This window comes from Sminthopsis crassicaudata, chromosome 1, assembly GCF_048593235.1.
Source record: "Sminthopsis crassicaudata isolate SCR6 chromosome 1, ASM4859323v1, whole genome shotgun sequence".
NCBI classification, from domain to species: domain Eukaryota; kingdom Metazoa; phylum Chordata; class Mammalia; order Dasyuromorphia; family Dasyuridae; genus Sminthopsis; species Sminthopsis crassicaudata.
In genome coordinates, this window is record NC_133617.1 from 251,014,579 (window position 1) to 251,029,506 (window position 14,928).

Sequence of the window (14,928 nt, forward strand, 5' to 3'; positions counted from 1 at the left end):
GTGAACTTATTGAGAGATGGAGACATACTTCCAGTCTTACTAAATTGCAGGGTGAGCAAATAGTCACTAATTAACCTCATATCCATGTTTTATTGACTTGTTTTCTTCTATCAATTGTATTCCCATTTATATCTTCTTGAATTATTTACTTTAATCTTTTTTTTTAAAATAACTTGGCTGAATGAAAAATGAATAAGGAAATTGCTAATGAAGACTAGTTTTATGTAATATAATGAAAATATAAACTTTTATTCAGTTATTTTTTTTTTTTGCTTTGTTTCATTTCTAGAGCTTTAAACTAGGACTATCTAGATGACTGACCTTTGTACTAAAATTTAGAGATAACGCTTTTAAACCTGTGGATATAATTGGTCACAGTGCCTAATTAGCTAGATTAGTTAGTTAAAACAGGAAGCTATGATATGGCACTGTGCCTTTCCCTAAGAGCTCAAACAAAGGTAGTTCTGTCTACAAACTTAGGCCTTCCTTTCTCTTTTCCTCAGTATTGACCTTCTGATATTCCAGGATTTCCACTGTCCAATAATCTCTGTGTCCCACCCCTCCCCTAATGGAGTGGTGACCCAATATCCAAAATTTCCTCCCCCATTTCCAACTCAGTTCATCTTAAAAAATTGCTTGCCAGGGCACATTTTGTGGTTCTTGCCCAAAACACAAGATTTAATGAAGCCTTTGTTCACCTCATATCTCCTATACTACTAATAAGAAATTTTATTGAAGTTTACAAAGTTATACAAAATGTGTTGTATAACTACTCTTTCCTTGTTTATTGATGCTTGTACTCCCTTACAATCTGTTTGCACTGAGTGTCTATGGGATTTAATTACTACCCATTTTTTAAAAATTGATAACTAAATTTGCTTTCCTCCTCAGGTAATTTGGAATTAGCCTTTATAACCACTTAAAACATGAATTTGATTTATTTTATAGACTTTCATTTTTTGATTGATGTTAAAGGATAAATGAGTAATTTTTTTAAAGTTAACATTTATATGGTGCTTCAGGGCTTATAACATACCTAAAAGTTATACTAGATCTAGATCTAGAGCTGTGAAAGGTAAATTAGAAGCTATCTTTCAATTCCAACTTCCTATCTTTATGAGTGAGGAAACTGAGACTCAAAGACATTAATGAATTTCCTCCACAGTTTGCCTGGGTAGAAAGCATCAAGTAATAATGTAAAAATCTAGGTCCTCTCATGACAGAAACTTTCTCCACTCTACCATGAACTGGAAATACCAGACACTATTCCTACTTTTTAAAGAAAACTGATGCTCCTATAGCTTACATGGCTTGCCTGATAGTCACATAGTGCATATTCATCAAAGGTGTATATCAGTTCAAGAATCTCCTGATTCCCAATTACTCACACTCTCTCTTAACATAGCAAACCTTTCCTCCTTCAGCCTCAAAATCAATGTCAACAACAGTGTTTAAGTCTTAATATATCCACAGGCGCGGCCTGTGTTTTCTTAGATTGCAAATTTCATTTTTAAAAACATTCTTGGTCCTCTATATACCATCCACAAGATTGCTAAGGAAAAAAATAACATCTTTTAAATATCCATAATTCTCAATAAGAGGGAGCCTGTGAAAAATAACTTGGTTTCCTTTTGTCACTATTTTAAGCACTCGGGCACTTCCATAGTCTCCTTTATTTAATATGTTTATAATTTATAGATAAAATTAACTCTTGTTTATTCACATGCATATTTGTAGCCAGTATTGGTGGGAAAGCCAGTGTCAGTATAAAGAGATCTTGCTTCCTTTTCCCTTCTCTTCTCCCTTCTTCCAAGAGGATAAAGAGATAGGAGGAAACATGTACCAATACCATAAAACTCTGAATTGGGACATATACCCCAAAGGGGAAAAAAACACAAAAAGGGAACATAGAAGTAGTTTAGGGGACCTTACAGATAAATATAATCTAGGATTCTTTTTTGAGGGGGGTATCATATGTGGATTGTTTTTTTTTATTTTTTATTATAGTTTTTTTATTTACAAGATATATACATGGGTAATTTTTCAGCATTGATCCTTTGCAAAACCTTTTGTTCCAGTTTTTCCCCTCCTTCCCCCCCATCCCGTCCCCTACATGGCAGGTAGATCAATACATGTTAAATATGTTAAAGTATATGCTAAACACAATATATGTATACATAGCCATAGTTATTTTGCTGCACAAGAAAAATCAAACTTAGAAATAAGGTAAAAATAACCTGAGAAGGAAATAAAAAATGCAAGCGGACAAAACCAGAAAGAATGGAAATGCTACGTTGTGGTCCACAATCATTTCCCATTGTTCTTCTGCTGAGTGTAGCCGGTTCTCTTCATTACTGAACAAATGGAACTGATTTGGTTCATCTCATTGTTGAAAAGAGCCATGTCCATCAGAATCGATCATCATGTAGTATTGCTGTTGAATATATATATAATGATCTCCTGGTTCTGCTCATTTCACTCAGCGTCAGTTCATGTAAGTCTCTCCAGGCCTCTCTGAAATCATCCTGTTGTCATTTCTTACAGAACAAAAATATTCCATATCATATACCACAATTTATTCAGCCATTCTCCAATCCACGTAGTTTCCAGTTTCTGGCCATCACAAAGAGGGCTGCCACAAATATTCTTGTACATACAGGTCCCTTTCCCTTCTTTAAGATCTCTTTGGGATATAAGCCCAGTAGTAACACTGCTGGATCAAAGGGTATGCACAGTTTGATAACTTTTTGAGCATAGTTCCAAACTGCTTTCCAGAATGGTTGGATGCATGCACAGTTCCACCAACAATGCATCAGTGTCCCAGTTTTCCCACACCCCATCCAACATTCATCATTATCTTTTTCTGTCATCCTAGCCCATCTGAGAGGTGTGTACTAGTATCTCAGAGTTGTCTTAATTTGCATTTCTCTGATTAATAATGATTTGGAGAATCTTTTTATATGGCTAGAAATAGTTTCCATTTCTATATCTGAAAATTGTCTGTTCATATCCTTTGATCATTTATCAATTGGAGAATGGCTTGATTTCTTATAAATTAGAATTCTCTGTATATTTTGGAAATGAGGCCTTTATCAGAACCTTTGACTGTAAGAATGTTGCTTCCCTTCTAATCTTGTTTGCATTAGTTTTGTTTGTATGAAAACTTTTAAATTTGATATAATCAAAATTTTCTATTTTGTGATCAATAATGATCTAGTTCTTCTTTGGTCACAAATTCCTTCCTCCTCTGGTTTGAGAGGTAAATTATCCTATGTTCTTCTAATTTATTTATAATCTTTTTTTTTTATAATTTTTTTTTTTTTTGGAGGCTGGGGTTAAGTGACTTGCTCAGGGTCACACAGCTAGGAAGTATTAAGTGTCTGAGATCTGATTTGAACTCGGGTCCTCCTGAATTCAGGGCTGGTGCTCTATCCACTGCGCCACCTAGCTGCCCTTATAATCTCATTCTTTATAATTAGATCATGAACCCATTTTGACTTTATCTTGGTGTATGGTGTTAAGTGTGGGTCAATGCCTAGTTTCTGCCACACTAATTTCCAGTTTTCCCAGCAGTTTTTGTCAAATAGTGAATTCTTATCCCAAAATCTGTGGTCTTTGGGTTTGTCAAACACTAGATTATTATAGTTATTTAGTTTAGGGTTCTTTTCTAAAACAGAAAAATTTTTCCTTCTTTTTACCATGCTTCCTCCCAAGAAGTCATAAGTCATGAGCAAATATGTTAGTGAGTGGAGGAAACAACTGATAGATGACCTGAAGTGTCAAGGCAGCCAGAGGTAATGGGACAGTGAATGGAGATCATTGAACCAGAATGAGGTGCTGAACAGAGCCATAATTTATTCAATTGATTTTTCCAATCTCTTCATGACCCCATTTGAGGTTTTCTTAGCAGAGGTCGTGGAGTGGTTTGCCATTTTCTTCTCCAGCTTTTTTGACAGATGAGGAAACTGAGACAGACAGGGTTAACTAATTTGTCCCAGGGCCACATAACTAATAAGTGTCCGAGATCAGATTTCCAGAGAACTCAGGAAGATGAGTCTCCCTGGCTCCCCATTTCTCTATTGTACTGTCTAGCTGCCCTTCAGAGCCATAACTAGGTCAGATCAGCGAGGACTTTACAGAATGCAAGCATCTGTAAAGGAAATACCATTCCTGGCCCTTCTCTATGCCTTCTCTGCATCTCATGGGTCTCTACTTGCAGGAGCAGAGCAACCAGGTTTCCTATCCCTTCATTTCTTGCCTGCTATCCCCATTGGTCCCATTTCCATGTGTATAACAATCAAACTATATGACAAAATACATACGAAAGGAAATTTATTGTTTGTAAAGTTCTATATAAGTAGATTATTACTAAGAATTCAAAATATTAATTTAGCTGAAATGATGTCAGAATTCTACTAATTAAGATTAACTCATCTGAGATGGAAGATTACTAAAGTTCATAGGCCCCTAAAGTCCCATTTACGTGTTTTATTTATATTTAATTATTATTGCACTTATTATTGTTATTGGTATGTTATGATGATTACTCAAGATTTAAAAGGCCATTCTGATGCTGAAAGAAATTAGATGACTGTCAATGAACCTGATCTCTAAAAATTAATGAAAGGACAGTACCATTCAAAGGTTGAGTCTGGTAACATAAAAAATGTGTTTTATAAGATTTTATAGACAGTATGTCTAGGCATTAATTCTATCTGTAATGATACTTCAGTTCCAGAAGAGGTTTCTTTATTGAATTTTCTCAAGGATATTTAGGGGTTTATATTTGTATTTTGGGAATCTGTTATTTTTTAATTTAAGAAGGATCTCAAGCTTCTGATGTAAAATTCTGGCCATTTGAAAAATGTCTTAAACATATGCTAAATTTTGCAATCTATAATAATATGTTGCATAGTTCCTACCATTTGTGTACAAAATCTTCATTGATCAGTATTTGAGCTCCTTAAGAATGACTTTTCTCTAATTTCTATAACAATTATTAGAGCTTGCATCACTATGATAAATCCTTGCTTTTAGGTAAAAATCCTCATGACTTAGCAATCATTTTTTGTGATTTTTTAAATATATTTGACATAATATTGATAGAATTTATATAGGTATCACTTAGAGGACGGGAGGACTTTTTGTTTGCTTTCTTGGATCTTACTTTTTTAAATAGGCTTGATAGTTATTATTATCGCTATTATCTTGTTATAGTCATCTTTTTAGATGGTGTTTGGATAGAAATGATCTGAAAGTAACCAAATTGCTGCTTTGTAATATTATATTTGTTCTGTAAATGGATAAAAAATTGATTTTTTTTTGTAATTGGATACAATTATTGGAATATAAACTCATCTTTAGACTCATCAAAAGCATCTTTGGGACATCTCCAATAGAATACCTGACAACCAGGGATGATTTATGCCAATCCTTTCCCACTTAATGTTGGCAACTGTGTTTTGAAAGCTCTTCATTCCATATCGTTTGGAGATTGTTAGTATAAGATATGTTGGCAACTGTTAAAACAAAAAAAAGCTTAAATTTAAAAATTTTTGTGTCACTTGTTTTATCTGGATGATTATAAGCAAGAGTTCTGTCTGAAAGGCTGCTTTAATGTCAGTGGTTTATTTATAGAATTCTATTATTATTATTAATTTTAGAGTAAATATATGTATTTTTTTCCAGTTGGGGAATGGCGGTCAATGTGTATTCTACCTCGATAACCCAAGAGACTATGAGCAGACATGACATCATTGCATGGGTGAATGACATAGTATCTTTAAACTACACAAAAGTGGAACAGCTTTGTTCAGGTAAGAAATTGTCCCTAAAGTATTGCTTAAATGTTTATTGGATCAGTCAAAGTGTAATTTCATAGACTCTATATTATATTTTTGGTGTGAAAAAAAAAACAAAAACATGAGAGTGGACATTAAAACTAATAAAGAGGAAAAAGAAAAACTAATCTGCAACTGAAGAACATTATGGAAAAAAAGATATTTGGAAAAAAATTATAGCGAACGAAATTATCCAAGTATATGTATTATAAAAGACAAAAATGTATAATTAAAAAGAAATGTTACTGATAAAGCAGAAGCAGGTTACAGAAAGCTGGGTAAGATCTTAATTAAAGTTGAGCCATTTTTGAAAACTACATTTAACTTTATCAAAGAAATAAAGGTTATTCTCTGGGAAAGCAAAATATATTTTCTTCCATGAATTCAGATTTCTTCACTGGGATCTCTCTGCATCTGAATTCTAGACCAAAAGTCATAAATGGAAAATAGGACTATGTCATTGACATAAATACATTAATAAAAATGAAGTGGAATCAAGCCAGCTTGACTATTCAGCTGAAAAAAAAATGTTTAAGGTTCTCTTTTTATTGTCTTTTTCTCCAATTTAAAGGAACTTGTTTCAAAAGATCATATTAAGAAGAATTAGAAAAATTCTATTACAGAAAATTCTAGATCTGTATTCTAACTACCAAACGTCAACAAGGTGGTACAGTAGATAGAGTGCTGAACTTGGAGTTAGGAAGGCTCATTTTTCTGAGTTCAAATATAGATTCAGACACTTATTAGGTATGTGATCCTGAGCAGACATTTAATCCTATTTGCCTCAGTTTCCTCATCTGTAAAATAAGCTGGAAAAGGAAATGGCAAACAACTCCAGTATTTTTGCCAAGATATCCCTAAATGAGGTCAGCTGAACAAAAAAAAATATTCTATATATTTTCACATAATTAAAATTTATCTTATACTATACCTCATCTAATTTTTTTTCCTTTATACCATTAGGTATACTTACATCTGTAGATATGAATGTTTACTTTTATTTATCAATTTTGTAAATTTTCTTTTTTTAATCATAATAGCTTTTTATTTTTCAAAATACATGCAGAGATAGTTTTCAACATTCAACCTTGCAAAAACCTTGTGTTCCAATTTTTCTCCTTTTGTATCTCCCTCTCCCAACCCCTAGAGAAAAATACAGTATAGGTTGAACATGAGCAGTTCTCTAAATATATGTCCACATTTGTCATAACTGTGTAAGAAAAATCATTTCAAAAGGGAAAAAGTCAAGCAAACTAACAACAAAAAAGTGAAAATGCTGTTATTATGCACATTCAGTCTTCATCATTCTCTCTGGATATGGATGGCTCTTTCCATCACAAGTTTATTAGAACTGCTTTGAATCACCTTAATATTGAAAAGAGCCAAATCTGTCACTTGTCTTGGTTCTACTCATTTCATTCAGCATCAGTTCATGTAAATCTTTCCAGACTTCTGAAATCAGCCTGCTGATTGTTTCTTATAGAACAATAATATTCCATTACATTCATTTACAAATATTCTTATGGCTATTCCAGTGATTAAATAACAAGATCCTTCATATTATATGGTACAGTACAAGTTTTGAGATTACCTGTCCACCAGATTTCAAAGCAGCATTGTATTAGGATTCCTACAAATTATTTTCCTAAAATTCAGATCTGTCCATATCACTCACTTAATCTTATTGGGTTCCAAATATATCATCCCCTTTTGGGGGAATCTTCACAACCTGACCTCGCCCGCCTTTCTGGACTTATCACACGTTACCTTTATCCATTTCATCTTCTGATAATTCCTCATATCCCGTTTTTCCATCTCCATTCCTTTACTTTGATGTTCTCTGCTAATATCTACTTCTTAGAATCCCTGATTTCCTTCAAGTCTTAACTTAAACACCATATTAAACCTTTTGTGACACTTCCCACAAATCCCACCAGCTATTATGGTTTCTTCCTCAAAATTGCCTTGTATTTATTTTTAATGTGTGTGTATGTGTATATATATATATATACATACATATATATACACATACACACACATATATACACACATACATATATGTACATGTGTGTGTATGTATGTTTATACACACACACACATATATATATATATATGCGTATACATGTACATACATACATATAGGGGCAGCTAGGTGGTACAGTGGGTAAAGCACTAGACTAGGTCTTGGAGTCAGGAAGATCTGAATTCAAATATGTCCTCAGACACTCACTAGCTGTGTGACCTGGGCAAGTCACTTAACTGTTCGCCTCAATTTCCCCATCTGTAAAGTGAGCTGGAGAAAGAAATGGCAAATCATTCCAGTCTGTCTGCCAAGAAAACCCCAAATGGGGTCGCAAAGAATAGGACATGAATGAAATGATTGAACAACAACAACAAATATATATATACACACATACATACATACACACAAATTATTCTTCCTGTCTCCTGAACTTCTTATGGCCACTGACTGTGATTTTTGTCTTTGTATCTACAGTGCCTATTCCAAGGCCTAGCACATAGCTTCCCACAGTGTCTAGCACATAAGTGCTTAGTAAATGCTAGTTCTGACTCAGTGGGTGCTTAATGAATGCTCTTTTTAATTGGTTGGTGGTAAGAGACTGTAATGTCATACCATAGTGTGGATGATTTTCTTTAGAGTCAAGGAAGGAGAGACAGAGACAGAGAGAAACTAACTCAGAGCAACTGATTTTGGTGTGTGTGTGAGAGAGAGACAGATAGACAGACAGACGACAGAAATAGGGAGAGATTTTGTGATTTTATGTGTTTATTCCCTGACTATAAAGACCTACAGCCAGAAAAGTCTTAGAGCTCTTTAGCTGAACTCACTTACTTTACAGATGAAGAGACGAGGTCCAGAGTCTAAGTAAGCCATTTGCCCAAGGTCACACTAGTAAAGAAATGTGAAGAATTCAAACCCTGCTCCTCCAGCTTCAAGGCTAGTCTTTCCACTACATTATATTGCCTCTCTCTTTTCCTTTTTCCTTCATCTCCCAAGTTCGTTCCATCCTTACTTCAGGTAATTCAGCCTCCTCCTCTTGCTAGTCCTCTGACCTCACAGAGCCCTTTGTTTTCTAACTCCATGATGAATTTAGCTGAAAATATAAATAACTAATTACTCTTATCTGTGTGCCATGTCCCCCTATTACCATGCAAGAAAATAGTGAGCTATGCAGACTAAACTTGTATCTGTTCTTTTGTCTAGCACACCATTTGATACCCTCTTATTAAGTGATTTTTCAATCAGATTTGAACTATTTCAGTTTCTCATAAATAATGTTCCTTTTCATATCCAGTGCTTTATTACTGCAAAAAAAAAAACTGAATTTAAGATTTGTTTTGATTTGGGTATTGCAAATTGATATCTTCATTTTTCTACAAAGTTACTTATTATCCTGGTTTCTAAATACTTATTTTTGAGTCCTGGAAGGATCCTTTTTAATTCTCCCCCCCACATTTCCTATATTAGGAGACCTCCCTAGCTAATATTAAAGTTAACAGGTTTTTTTAGCACATAAAAAGCTAAAATACAGCATCTCACTTATTTAATTTCCATGTAATGCTACATTTTTTTTCTTTCAAATGTAGCTGCATATATACACACAAGCTTCTTAATGTAAGGGTTGACACAGGAAGATAGATAACACGTGGAAATAGATAATAACTTGTAAAACAATGAAATTGACTCAGTATTTTCACCTGATATTAAAGTGCAAGAGTGTAAACTTAACGAGGTTTTTTCTTGGAACATTAAATCTGGGACATGAAATCATTTGCATATTAAGTTTGCTTTCCTTTCTTAACACAAACCGACTGAAAGTAAAAACAAGAAGCAGCAAACCTAAAACCTAGTTGTGAGGCATTAAGCGAGATGTTATCTACAAAACAAATATTAAATGCAATAAATTATCCAAGTGCTTCTTGCTCAATCTGATGCTGGTTTTGAAAGGGGTTCATACTTTTATGTTTTCCATGGATTGTATCTGCACATAATTTCAGATTGGTTCAGCTTGAAGAACATGTCAATATTCTGATTAAATACTTGTACAAAATATTTGGAATATGTTTATCAATTCATGTCACTAAAATTATTTTAATAAACATTTACTAAGCATCTATTCTATGAAAAGGCAGACTAGGCATTGAGGATATTAAAAACAAGCACAGTCTGGTTCTTGAGGATGATCTAGATTGCAAACAGGTGTCTGGGGGTGGAAAGAAGGCAGTTCAAAAATAACTATGCTACAAGAAAAAGTATAATAATAAGCGTTTTGCCCTCTTTCCTAGCAAAATATTGTAAGAAATTTAAAGAAGAGGGAGTTTTCTTTTCACTGAAGATTTGAGGGAGAAAGTAGTATTGTGGATGCTTCATGCAGGAAGTTGAACTTGAGTTAAACCTTGAAAAATTAAGTAATAGATGGGAGATATGATTGTTCTTCTATTTATTGACTCCTTATATTGTACTCCAGAGAAATACAATCCAAATTGAGTCTGTTGTGGATTAGTTTAAGGAATTAAGGCATTGGGACATGCAAAGGGAAGACAAGGGAACATGATAGCTATCTTTAAGTTATTAAAGAAAGATTCAGCATTTTGTTTGTCCCCAAGAGGGAAAAAAAAAAAAAGAGCAAAGAGTGGAAATTACAAAAAAGCTAATTTAAACTTGATGTTAGGAGGGGAACAATCCTCCCACAATGTATAATTATCCAGAAGTGAAATGGGTTCAAGAGATGATGGGTTCTCGTTCTTTGGAGGACTTCAGATGTTGGATACTCACTTGTTGAGCAAATTATAATGGGAATTCCTTTCTGTTGTGGATTAGAATAGATAGCCTGTGAAGTCCTTTCAAATGCAGTGATTGTCATAGGAATATTTAAATATCTTAATAAAGAAAGAAGAGGATAATGAAAACAATTATGTTGTTGTTTTTTAATGTGAAGAACAAAAGTTAACCTAAATTTTTTGAATTGATTTTTTTCTAAAGAAAATCTTTTTTTTTCTCCTTTGTCCTTTTCTCTCAGTCTTCATTCCATTTGAGAACAAAAAACCTATCCCAGTTAATAAGTGTAAGAGCAGTGCCAACAATATATCTTTATCAAAACATACTAAGGCTTATAAAAAGTCTCTGCCAACTTCACTTATAGACCACCCCTTAACCTTTTCCTTGACTCATTCCCAAATTTAAACATATTATCTCAAATGTTAAAATAATCTGGTTTAAGTTTGTATATTTTCAACCTTTCTCTTTAATTAATCAGCTTGATTTTTCACCCTAGTTCAGTATTTAAAAAAGAAATTTAAAAAGGCAATGGGAAGTTATTTCACTGTGGTTGTTAGAGAATTGGTCTCAGAACTAGGAAGACATAAGTTCAAGGCTCACTTGTTACACATCCTTGCTGTGCTACTCTTGCTGCCTTAGGCAATTCTGTAAGACTATTAAGCATATTGTAGAAAAAGCATTGGTAGAGGATATTCACATATACCAGAAGAATTAAGGTCTCTTTTCCTATTCCCTAAAAGGAAATATTTCCTTTCCTAATGTTAATTTATTTGCATTTTTCTTCTCTATATTACTTCCCAGAGGATCAGAGTAACATTGAAGTTACTTCATTTATAAACAATTAATTCAATCCTTCAGAAGACATAGATATTTACAATATTTTAGCTGCGAGATTAATCACAGAAAGAGTTGTTCTCACTGTAACAGATAACGTTTGTGAATACAGCCCCACACCACTTAATTCAATCAAGATATATAATAAAATCTCTTTGTAAAACTCTTCTTCATTCTTTCTTTCTGTTTTCTCTAGACATGATAAAAGAACAGTAACTTCAGTTTCTCTTACACTCTCATACTATATATACATACTCTCTCTTCAGACTCACTCCTCATAAGTTCTCTCCGTAAAACTGCATACAAAGAAATTTCTTCTTGTCATTTTTCTCTGTTTTCTCCACAAATTTTCCTTAGATCTTCATAAACACTTTCTTTGACTCCACAGGTAAAAGTCTTTCTAAGAATCAGTTTCCTTTGTAAATCAGCATCCCTGCTCAAAAAAAAATGTTATAAGGGATCAATTTCATCAAGCTCCAAAACTCTTGAAAATTTGCAGAAACCATTATTGTAAGCCCAGAAAAATTTCCAGCTTAGGTCCAACAGGTAAGCATAGATAAAAGGAATCCTAAAGGATAGCTTATTCTCAAATTTAAGCAGTTTTCAAGATATGTTTAAATAATTAAAGTTATAAATTAAATTAGAATAATTTTAAAAAGTTTCTTCTTTCTATTGTAACATTATTTTCTATGATTTTTCATTATAATAAAATATAATTTAGCTATTTTCATGGTTTGCTGGATTCATGATTTGGGGGTATGGTTGCTCCTTTTAGAATATAGATTCTTCCCTCCTGGTTGATTTGACCTAGTGATACTTAAGGCTTCCTTAACAGTTGCACTTAATAGTTTTTTACTTTTGTTTTTTTAGTGTTCACATTGCCTAAGTAACTCACAATTTCATTGAGAGGCATTTTGGCATGGTGGAGTGATAGACAAAGTCAGGAAACTTGGGTTCAAATCCTGAATGTAACACTTCCTAAGATCATAACTATGGGATCCATTCTGAATTCTTAAAATAATAACAATATAAACGATATATACTTCCTCCCAGTCCTTCTTCATGTTCACACATGGCATGCTTTTTGGTTCATTGTCTGATTTGATTCATGTCTGATATTTGAATTAGGACATTTATGCTGTGGATGAAGGATCAGGTAGCCCTGAAATAGGAGGTTGTGATAAAAGGGAAAAGGCCATTGGAGGAAGAGGAAGAGAAGAGAATTTATAGTAACTTGTTGCCCTCACTGAGATTGTGAAGTTACCTGTGCTCCTTGCTGCTCAAGGCTTTCATGGGTACAGCCTGCTGTTTCTCATTACCATTTTTAGAGATGTCCTTGTTAAATAAGTTAATCCCAGTGTAATACAATGTCCTCAGTACTCTGCTGCTTACAATGATGTCAGGACAGGTTAGAGATGAAATCCGTCCAAACGATCTAAATTTAGGCCTCCTACTCATCATCTCTTGCACTGAAACCAAGTAATGAAACTCTAGGACTATACAAGCTCTGATCTAGAGTTTCTTTACTCTTAGTTTCATTATAATTGTTAGTGCCACAATTAACTTTAAATTACATTTACATATATATGAATGGAGAGGTATCATTTGGATATAGAATGTACTATGTAGTGAAACTTTTTTTTTAGCTGTTTGATTTACTTTCCTATTTATATTTGGCTTGAGATAATGGCAAAGTTAATTTGGCTTTTTTGAACAGAAGCCATAATAACTGTCAGTAGAGGCAGGTGGCTCAGAAGTATATTAGGTAGAGGGAGAACTTTCAGCCTCAGTGGAATTTGCTGTAGATATTATCTACAATACTGAATACAAATTATTTGATCCTGATACAGTAGGTTGAAGAGAACTTTCAGCCTCATTTGTGGAAATTGCTGTAGATAATCTCCCCATATATATTCCCAGTCTACCCATATATATTATCTATGATATTGGACACAAGTTATTTGGTGCTGATTATGTATAGATAACAGTATGTTAATTCTAAAATTGGTTCTTGAATTCAACATTATAATCATTCTGATAATTGAAATAAAATAATTTCTTACTATTCTCCTTAATTTTAATTCCTTCCATAATAACTGGGTTTCATTTTCAGTTATTAAGTTGGTTTTGTGAATTTTGTGAATCTTTTTTGCCACATACTTAAGATATTGGAGCTTGTCCTACTAGTCAGTAACTCCTATCGGCCTCATCTCTATATACCTGTGTTCTATTATCTGTATTCAAATCCTGGCTCTAGGCACATACTTGGTGATTAGGATCTTAGATTGAAATATGACTCGGCATTTTGGACAAGTCTGGCATGATAGTCTGTCAGTCATTTTAAAGGTCGCCATTGATTTCCCTTTGCCCCACCCCTTGCCCCAATTTTTAATGCCAATTACCTCTTAAGTGCCCACATACTCCCTAGTTCCTCTATAGAGTCCCACCCGCCCCTATCTTTCCAAGAAACACTACATGCATCAGATCTTTCCTCAGACATGAAAATCAACTTGTGTGTTTGCCCCATGTTCCCCAGGGCTTGCTAGGAGACTGGATGACTAATCAGATGAACTAATTGTGTGAAACTGCTAACGACTGTGTCTGGTTACTTATCCCCTAGAGAAAAAACATTTTCTATTTGAAAATAAGTAGCTGAGGAGGGCTTTTCAGAGTTCTCAAAGTCATGGTAGGAGGGTGCCATCCTAGAACATCCATTTTTAGCTTGCATGTTGGCCCATTGGAGTCATCTGTAAAACACATGAAACATAATACAAATCTGCAAAAAAAAAAACAAAAAAAAACCAAAAAACACCTTTCTTAGAGGAAACCAAGAGGAAACCTTAGGGACTTTATGACCACAAAGAAAAGAAAGAAGTATGCATCTATTAAATACCTGCTATGTGCCAGGTGTTGTGCTATAAGTAGTTTACAAATGAAATGGTCCAACATAGCTTGGGGACATCACTGGCATCTATGTGGAGGATGGTTTGGAGACGGGAGAAACTGCAGATAGCTAAATTAACCTTGGTAGTAGTCCAGGTAGAGGTGATGAGTCCCAGTCTAGGCTTATAGCCACATAAAAGTGGAATTCAAGGGACACAGAAGGGAGAGACTAGAGAGGAGAATCAACAGAAGTGAGCAACTGTGGGACGTGAGGGAGAGTGGGAAGAGTCTAACATGATCACCCAAACCCTCTTTGGAAGTAGAATTATAGGCTTAAAAAATTTGGAAGCTAGAGAGAGAAGAGGACTTGCATGAAAAAAATAACATAAGGTTTTAATAAGGATATGATTTTATAACATAGTCCATAAAACAGTATTTCTCAGACTATCATCTAAGGAGCCATGAAGCATCCCATGTGGATTGTTGTGTTTTTAAATGAATATTATGTGGTTTGGTGATAGTCATTAAAACAAATAATTTTAGAAGATTTTACTACAAGGTTTCTGCCAA

At 33.9% G+C, this 14,928-nt stretch overlaps 1 protein-coding gene across 2 annotated transcripts in view; it reads left to right on the forward strand.

Moving 5' to 3' along the window:
• Positions 1-14,928, forward strand: part of MAPRE2 (microtubule associated protein RP/EB family member 2) — a 185,612-nt gene that overhangs the window by 110,293 nt on the left and 60,391 nt on the right. For both annotated transcript variants that reach the window (XM_074277873.1, XM_074277864.1), the window contains one exon: positions 5,689-5,816. In XM_074277873.1, the coding sequence (XP_074133974.1) occupies positions 5,696-5,816 (121 nt within the window). In that variant the 5' untranslated portion in view covers positions 5,689-5,695. The remainder of the gene's footprint in view (positions 1-5,688; positions 5,817-14,928) is intronic.